This window comes from Geotrypetes seraphini, chromosome 3 (assembly GCF_902459505.1).
Source record: "Geotrypetes seraphini chromosome 3, aGeoSer1.1, whole genome shotgun sequence".
Taxonomy (NCBI): domain Eukaryota; kingdom Metazoa; phylum Chordata; class Amphibia; order Gymnophiona; family Dermophiidae; genus Geotrypetes; species Geotrypetes seraphini.
The window spans coordinates 199,179,021-199,187,777 of NC_047086.1; the positions used below are offsets into that span (position 1 = coordinate 199,179,021).

Here is an 8,757-nt window from a genome sequence, read left to right on the forward strand (position 1 = left end):
TCAGACTTTCAGGATATCCACGTTATATAATATGCATGAGCTACATTTGCTTATAAAGGAGACAGCACATACATTTCATGCATATTCACTGTGAATATCCTGAAAACCCAACTGTCTCTGAGTGTTCCTGGAGGACAGGGTTGAGAATCCTTGAATTAACATCACTTAGGAATGTTTCCCTAGAGAACTCCCCCCCCAAATGAAATGTATTGCTACCTTGTGCAGTTGCAGAACTCCAGATAATATTTATCATTGTTGAGGAATCTGAACTTCTTTCAGATTTACAAGCGAGGGAGGTGTGAGTCCTTTGGAGCAGGAGAGAGGCTTTTCTTTACTAGGAAGACAGGGGTGGGACATACTGACTTCTCTGTTCCACCCCCATGCTGGAAGTGCTTTCCTGCTTGCCCAGTATATAAAATCCTACAGCATTCAGGCCAAAAGTCATTACACATGAAACAGGAGAAGTGAGCCATTCCCTCTCTTTTGCTTCCCAGTCTTAGCAGAAGCAATGAGGGAGCTTTGCACAGGGCCCTTTACCCGGGCTTTTTTTTCAGAGTTCATCGGTACTATGGTGTTTGTCTTTTTTGGCCTGTGCTCAGCCCTCCAGTGGCAGTCATCCCTCCCCAGCATCCTACAGATTGCCATGACCTTTGGGCTTGGTATAGGCACCATGGTTCAGGCCATGGGGCACATCAGTGGTGCCCACCTCAACCCAGCTGTGACTGTGGCCTTCCTGGTGAGTTCCCACATCTCCATCCTGCGTGCCTTCTCCTACATCTGTGCCCAGATCCTGGGAGCGCTGGCAGGAGCTGCCTTGCTATATGAGTTTACGCCGCCAAGTGTCTTTGGAAATTTTGGGGTCAACATGGTAAGAATTTCATTGACATTGTACTTTCTCAGTGGAAAAGGATCTGAGCAGGGATAAGAGCAAACTAGTAATAGAAATCAGATACACATAGTAATAATAATTTGTATTACGTTTCTCATGATTTCAAGAAAGCCTGGGATAGGCATGTGGGATCTTTTAGGGAGAGGAAGAGGTAATCATTACTGTGGATGGGCCATTTAGCCTTTATCTGCCATTATGTTTCTACTTATGTTTCATAAGAAACAGAATCAAAAGAGTGATTAGCCCAATGGAGTGAGATACTAATTACAGTATAAAGCTGTAAACTTGAAGATCAGGGTGTATTCCTTCTAGTTTGTCTCACTGCTTGATCTTCAACAGATCACATAAACTTCTTGTCCACAGATTTAGAATATTACCAACTCACTTTTGAAGAAGCTTTATTGCAGTGGTCTCAAACACACGGCCCGGGGGCCACATGCGGCCCGCCAGGTACTATTTTGAGGCCCTTGGTATGTGTATCATAATCACAAAAGTAAAATAAAACAGTTTTTTGATCATATGTCTCTTTAACTATAAATTACAATATTATTATTAAGACTTAGCCGAAAGGAAAGATTTATAAACTATAAAGAGTTTTACCTCATGCAAAATTGTTATTTCTTTAATAAGACAGTAACTATTTTTGCTGAGGCCCTCCAAGTACCTACAAATCCAAAATGTGGCCCTGCAAAGGGTTGGAGTTTGAGACCACTGCTTTATTGGCAGGAGGACATTGCTTGCAGAACTGTTTCCTATTTCAGCGGATTGAGTCTGGTGCAGTCCTCTTCGTGCCACAGGTGAGGCCATGGTTCACATGTCACCTTTATCTGACATACCACAAACAATGAGAAATATCTATGCAATTTATAAAGGCCACATCACTCATGCCACTACCTGTCCTCTGGCTGCTAACTTTCTTGCCTGTTGTATCAGGCTGATGAAATGCAGTGTAAGGGGGCAAATAGGGGGAGGAGTGAATTGCCCCAAGGTCATGCAGAATATTAGAATCAGACAACATATCTGTGCTTTTTACTCTTAGCCCTCTTTTTCAACCACTGGACCTCATCCTCTTGATTGGTTCTTTGGCAAAGATGGGACATGATGTCATATCTATGACTTTAATGTGTAACATGATAATCTGAGCATAACATAACAGGCAGAGCATGCCATATAGTTGCCTTTTCAGTGAAGAATTCCTCAAATATGTACTAAGCGGTCAGACTTACTTACCTGTATTTATAATCACGGTGTAGAATTGCAATGTTATGTTTACTTTCCCTATTAAAATTTCATAGTCAGAGTGATAAAGGTATCTGAGGTTTTGGAAATGTTAAATTATTTGCTCCGTGGCATGCTCTGTGCTGAGGAAGCGGGAAACCTCAGCTTAGCTTGAGATTTGGAGTGGTAAGGAATTTTCAGCCCCATTTAGTGACAGTTTATGATGACGGTTTTGTTTTTCTGCAGCTGAGTAACGACACATCAGAAGGACAAGGTTTTGCCGTCGAGCTGATTCTGACCTTCCAGCTGCTTCTCTGTATTTTTGCCTCGACTGATGGCCACAGAAACGATAACACGGGATCTCCATCTTTATCCATAGGTCTTTCTGTCGTCGTAGGACATTTGGTGGGGGTAAGGATCAGTTTTTCTTCATATCCCATATGCCTCAAATTTCTCAAGCAGTGGAAGGAACTTATATTTCTAGATCCTCTCCGCTAGAGGTGTTATGCGGGTGGATATGGGCTATGGGGAAAGCTCACAGCTACTACCTAGCTCAGTATCTCACAAAATATGCCGCAGTACAGTGGTGTGCCACGACAGATTCTAGAATGTATTTTTAAAATTGCCTTCATAAGAAATAATTCATAAAATAAATATACACTAGAATAGATGTGTACGTCGTGTATGCAAGAATCTGTCACCGCCGGCGCCTCCTCTCTGCCCCCCCAGTGAAACTCTGTAAATGATCAACAGCGCAAGCAGCATCTTCTACCTGCTGCTCATGCCAGCTTTGGCTCCCTTCTGATGTCACTTCCTGTCATGGGACCAGCTCGTGACATCAGAAGGGAGCCGAGGAAGGTGCAAAACACAGTTGGAAGATGCTACTTGCACTGGCAAACATTTACAGAGGTATAACTTCAATTATAATATGCCACAAAAAACATCTGCTCTGTATATGTGCTGGAACTAAAAAAGTTTGCGAGACCCTAACCTAGCCTAAAGGGATGGTGTATGACTATGGACTTAACTTATGCCAAAAAAGGGAATTCTAAGGTATGGTAGAGCAGTGCTGGCTACTGAGTTGGTCATGGCTCAGAGATCTTCCGGACTTCCTAAGAAACAAGCCCCCCACTGACGAGGGTCCTGCTACCCTTAGACAAGGTACAGTGCATTTTAAAAGTATGCCCTGACCCGCCCATGCCCCTCCCATGGCCATACCCCTTTTGCAGGCACAATTTTATAAATAGGCTCATAATTGTGTTTTTGCACAGACCTGCAGTTTCTACCCCATTTCAGTGCCTTGCATCTGTTAGAATGCTTTTCCACGCAAAAAATTCAGCATAGATGTGTGGAGAGCATGTGCACCTCTTGGTCTCATTAAGCAGAAATTGCAGTGTGGAATGCATCAAAATCTACAGCTGCTCCAATACAGAGTTTTATAATTAGTAATGAATGAAATACAGAACAGCATGTATTAAAATCCATTTGTTCCCTAGATATACTTTACGGGCTGCTCTATGAATCCTGCGCGATCTTTTGGCCCTGCAGTGATAGCTGGAAATTATGACGTACATTGGGTAAGGATCTATTATCTACCGTAGGCCTGCACAACTTCGGCCCTCGCCAGGCCAGGTTTTCAGGATTTTCCAAATGAATATGCATGAGATCAATATGCATACAATGGAAGCAGTACAGGCAAATAGATCTCATGCAAATTCACTGGGGAAATCCCGAAAACCTGACTGGAATTAGACCTCAAGGACCGGAGTTGTGCAGGCTTGATCTACCGCTTAAGGAATATCTCAGGACATAGTAGAATAGAGCAAAAAAATCCAGACTTATGGGTAAAGGGTCAGGCAGGTTGTTTTCTAATTTCAATTTGATAAAGGTCAGGGAGCAGTAAGGTTGTAAGACAGGGCTGCCCAAGTCCGGTCCTCGAGATCTACTGGCAGGCCAGGTTTTCAGGATATCCACAATGAACATGTATGAGAGAGATTTGCATACCAAGAAGGCAGTGCAGGCAAATCTCTCATGCATATTCATTGCGGATATCCAGAAAATCTGGCCTGCCAGTAGATCTCGAGGACCGGACTTGGGCAGGCCTGTTGTAAGGCAACACAAGGTTTTTAAGGCAGCTGTGCAACAATGAAATAGGGAAGCTGATCATCCTACAGGCCAGTGTCCCACAAACTTTCCGAAGCCACGGCATGCTGAACTCAGTGCCGTGGCTGGAGGGCATTCGGAAATGTGTGGACGCCGATGCGATGATATCATGTGCAGGTGTGATGTCATCACATCAAAGCCTACACATGCGCAGAGCCTGCTGTTACTATGCCGGTGGAGGGTGCCGGCGAGGAGGAGAGACGTTGGCGTTGGCTGACTGCCCACAGGACTTGCCTCTCGACACGAGAGGCATGTCCTGTAAGCAGTCAGCCAGCGCCTCTCCTCCTCACTGGCATCTCATGGCACACAGTTTGCGATACACCACTATAGACTGATTACAGCAAAGGGATCGCAGACACAAATCTAGAGAAAGCATGAAGCTTACAGCGTTATCCAGTGCTGTACAACCTCAGGACAGAAAGACTACCTCAGAACTACAAACTATTGTAGATCTCAGGTGGTCTTTCATGTAAGCTCAATGCTTACACCGTTCTAGCCAAAATATAGTCTTTAAGAGAAAAAGGACTCCCTGGGGCTGAAAACCTATTCCAGACAGTCTCTCTCTCCTAGGATCCACTTCCAGTTAGGAACAATGAATAGCTCCAGATCCAATAGATCAGCTCCAGAGTGGGACATAGTCCTGGTTCTGTCAGATTAAGGGTTAATATACGTACTGCTCCATTCCTCAGTTAACCAGCAGGTAGATGAGGGGGAGGACCTATCACACTCACTTCACACTGATCCAAATTAAAAATGAGTCATCATACAAGACCCTGGTTTATGAGGGAGGTTCATTCCTGCCAAGGTATGTTCAAAACTAACCCATTTGGAGAAATTGCTCCTGACAAAACATAACAAAATGGAAAACCATGGTCTGGGCCTTAACACACTCAGGCTCCAATAAGGTAATCTGACTTCTCTCAAAGCCCAACAACTGCTCACAAGGGTCTCTGGCTTATAAAGGGGAAGGTAGTGCCATTACAGCCATTCATAGAAGGGGGATGCTTTAACCAGATGGGATGTACCTTCTCTCTGCTCTAACTTGGTATGGTCCTGGGTGTAAGAAAATATGGGACTAGTGAGAGTCCTGCAAGAATTCTTAGACAATAATCTGTTACAGCCCTACTCAAATACCCACCTCAAGTACTTTATTAATAATAATAATACTATATAAGTAGCTTGAGCCACAAATCCCTATCTTTTCTTTTTTGTGTCTACAGATCTTTTGGATGGGGCCTCTGATAGGAGCTATCTTGGCCTCTGTAACTTATAACTACTTCCTGTGTCCTCAGCCACTGACCTTTGGAGAAAGATTTGCCATTCTTAAAGGAGCATTACGATTGGAAGAAGAGGAGTGGGAAGAGAGGAAAGAGCAGCCCAGAAGAAAGTCTATGGAGCTCCGTCCTTTGTAATACCGACCAAGGATCTTAAGAAATAGGACATGAGACTGTAACACTCACTCTGTGAATGAAATCTTTATTTCATTGAGCTATAAATCAAATGTGATTCATGGTAAACAGTTTCAGTGCATGTAATATATAGAAACATGCTATAGAGATGTTCCTTAAAACATCAGGGTCATAAAACCATCCCACATTATTCTGAACTCAGTTGAGAAAAGGGGGAGTGTCAGCAGCTGTTCTCAGGAATGGAACTAACAGACAAAAAATAGAGCACGCCAGGAACTCAAATATTTAATCGCTGCAAGCTATTGCTTAAATTAATGCAAGCAATAATGGGAATCATGGCACAACCCTACACATAGGCAGGTAACTTCTTCATTTCCATCAGCCTGCCTATATAACTGCTTTGTCTCAGAAGCTACACACACAGTATGTAAAAAGGTAAAAATTCAGAGGTAAGAACATAAGAAGTTGCCTCCACTGGGTCAGACCAGAGGTCCATCGTGCCCAGTGGCCCACTCCCGCGGCGGCCCATCAGGTCCGTGACCTGTGAAGTGGTTTCTGTCTAATCCTATAACCTACCTCTACTTCTTTCTTTCAGCGAGTGTACCAAAGACAAGAGAAATGCTTTAATCCTCTTCTCTGAAAAGTCATACTAGAATATTCCTCCATATCTGATCTTATAGCATCATTACTTTTATGTTTTATAGCTGGCCATGAGCACTTTTCTGTTTAAAACATAGTGGGTTTCCTTAAAATTTCAGTATCACTTTGTGGTAAGCTGATATGGATGCCAGAGGGTGACACAAACTGTCCATTAAATAGGTAACATAGCAAATGTTGGCAGATAAAGACCTGCAGGATTCATCTACTCTGCCCGACAAGTCCAAAACGCCTAGAACAAGCCCTGTTGGACATGGGAGGGGTCTGCAAAGTGATGGACTGCACACCCAGACATGGCACCTAAATAGTGGCGTACCTTACAGGGCACTGCTGTGAACTTCACAAAAAGGGTGCCATGGCTTCCCCTCACTACAGCTCCCTTATAGGTCACGGTGAGCCCCCCAAACCACCTCCAGATTCCCCTAGACCCACTTATCTACCACCCCAATAGCTCTTATGGCTGCAGGAGCCACTTATATGCCAGTAAAAAAGGGTTTTGGTGGTGAATAGGGGAGTGCACATGTTTAAGTATCAATGTAGTGATTACAGGGGCTTATGGGCATGGGTCCTCCTCTCTATGGGTCCCTAACCCACCCCCAAGATGACTTAAGCTGCCTCTGGGCTGGACGACTAGGCTTTCCTATGCGAGGCGGCCAGGTGATGATGGTCCGGAGGCTGAAATTTAAAGTTGTGAATTAAAATTTTTATAGGGGGTGTTGGGGAGGGTGTTGGTGTTCACTGGGGTAGTGTGTGGGGGTCTGTGCTATGTGTTTGCAGTGCTTATCTGGTGAGTTTAGGTGGGTTTTTGTGACTTAGACCTCAACACACCTCCCGAAATGCCCCATTTAGCTTTGGACGTTGAACGGCACTATGAAGGCCTAGGTCGTTTAGAAATACGTTGTTCCCCCACTTATTTCTGTCAGATGGGATGATCAGTGACACTCAGAAAAGCTCACAGACAATATAAAAGCATAGACAATAACCCTTTATTATACTTATATATATAGATGAATATAAAAATAGAATAACTTCACCATGATCCCAGGCATCACCATCCTTCACAATCGGGAATCCCTGCGATTGATAGGTGGATAGGGCACGGGACTGCCCCATGGTTGCAATGAGATGGATTCTGATTCTGGGGGACAGTCCTGTTTCTTATATAGGGTGAAAACTGCTGAGTTTATAGTTATACAAGCCGATCCTGCAGGAACCAGCTTCCTTCACTATGACTCAGGTACAACTGGTCCTGTTCTTTTGTTCTTTGTTTTGGCAACACCCAGGTCACTGTGGTCAAGAGGTCAGAATAGCAGATAAGCAGGCTTGTTGTAGAAACCAGCTTTCTTCACTACGACACCTGGTCAACCTGGTTTTACTGTTCTTTTGGTCTTTGTGTTGGCAACACCCAGGTCACATTCGGTCAGGATAGCAGATAAGCAGACTTGAGGAGACATATCACGTAGTATGCTGAGTTTCAGTTACCCCCTGGACATAGGCATAACAATCCACCCCTAGATTCTCAAGTTTGCACCTCCGAATAAGAAGTCATTCAAATATAAGGAGAGGGTGTCCGTTTGTTTACACAATAGGTAAACCCATAATTAAGAAATGTTAAAATAAGGATAGCTAAACAAATATAGAGTAAGGAATGAAGAAACATCTTTCGTGCCATAGCACTCCATCTAGTAAAAGCATCCCACCAATGGTGTGCAGTGGTAGCTTCAATGTGATCTGCCACTGAATGCAAGTTAGTATTTCTATTTTATGGTGTAGCAAGGTAAGATTACGTTGCTGATTTGCTTTATTTAGGATTGCTATATTTTGCATGGCTTTCTTTACAGATGGCAATAAAATAATTGGAGTAAGTACATCGGTAAAAGAAAGATTAATATTTACATTTGATATCCAGGGTCCATAAAAATGATAGGTTGCATTATTTGCCCACTGTAACACACTAAAATCAGAGCCTAGACAGAACTTGGACGTTGTGACTTAGACCATGTAAAACATGGTCAAAGTCACAAAAACCCACCTAAACTCACCAGATAAGCACTGCAAATACATAGCACAGACCCCCACACACTACCCCAGTGATCACCAACACCCCCCCCCCCAACACCCCTATAAAAATTTTATTCACAACTTTAAATTTCAGCCTCCAGACCATCATCATCTGGCCGTCTGGCATAGGAAAGCCTAGTCGTCCAGCCCAGAGGCAGCTTAAGTCATCTTAGGGGTGGGTTAGGGACCCATAGAGAGGAGGGCCCATGCCCATAAGCCCCTGTAATCACTACATTGATACTTAAACATGTAAACATACTGAAAAGGGAACTTCAATAGCAGGAATCACAAGTTCAACAGTACTGCTAGCAACACAAACATATTTATGTGATATTTCTTGTATAAAGGTATAACCTTGAG

General features: G+C 43.6%; 1 protein-coding gene across 1 annotated transcript; it reads left to right on the top strand.

Moving 5' to 3' along the window:
- The first annotated feature begins 418 nt into the window (after nucleotides 1-418).
- On the top strand, nucleotides 419-6,334 carry LOC117357518 (aquaporin-5-like). The gene is made up of 4 exons (XM_033938248.1): nucleotides 419-868; nucleotides 2,354-2,518; nucleotides 3,604-3,684; nucleotides 5,491-6,334. Exons 1-4 carry the CDS (start codon nucleotides 509-511, stop codon nucleotides 5,680-5,682), a joined length of 798 nt encoding a protein of 265 aa, XP_033794139.1. The 5' UTR covers nucleotides 419-508; the 3' UTR covers nucleotides 5,683-6,334.
- The last annotated feature ends 2,423 nt before the right edge of the window (nucleotides 6,335-8,757 follow it).

Excerpts from the sequence above, each read along its gene's own strand:
- LOC117357518 (XM_033938248.1), top strand. The coding sequence starts at position 509 with ATGAGGGAGCTTTGCACAGGGCCCTTTACCCGGGCTTTTTTTTCAGAG. Across the intron at positions 2,519-3,603 it reads TCGTAGGACATTTGGTGGGG|ATATACTTTACGGGCTGCTC; the intron begins GTAAGGATCAGT and ends TTTGTTCCCTAG. Across the intron at positions 3,685-5,490 it reads GAAATTATGACGTACATTGG|ATCTTTTGGATGGGGCCTCT; the intron begins GTAAGGATCTAT and ends TTGTGTCTACAG.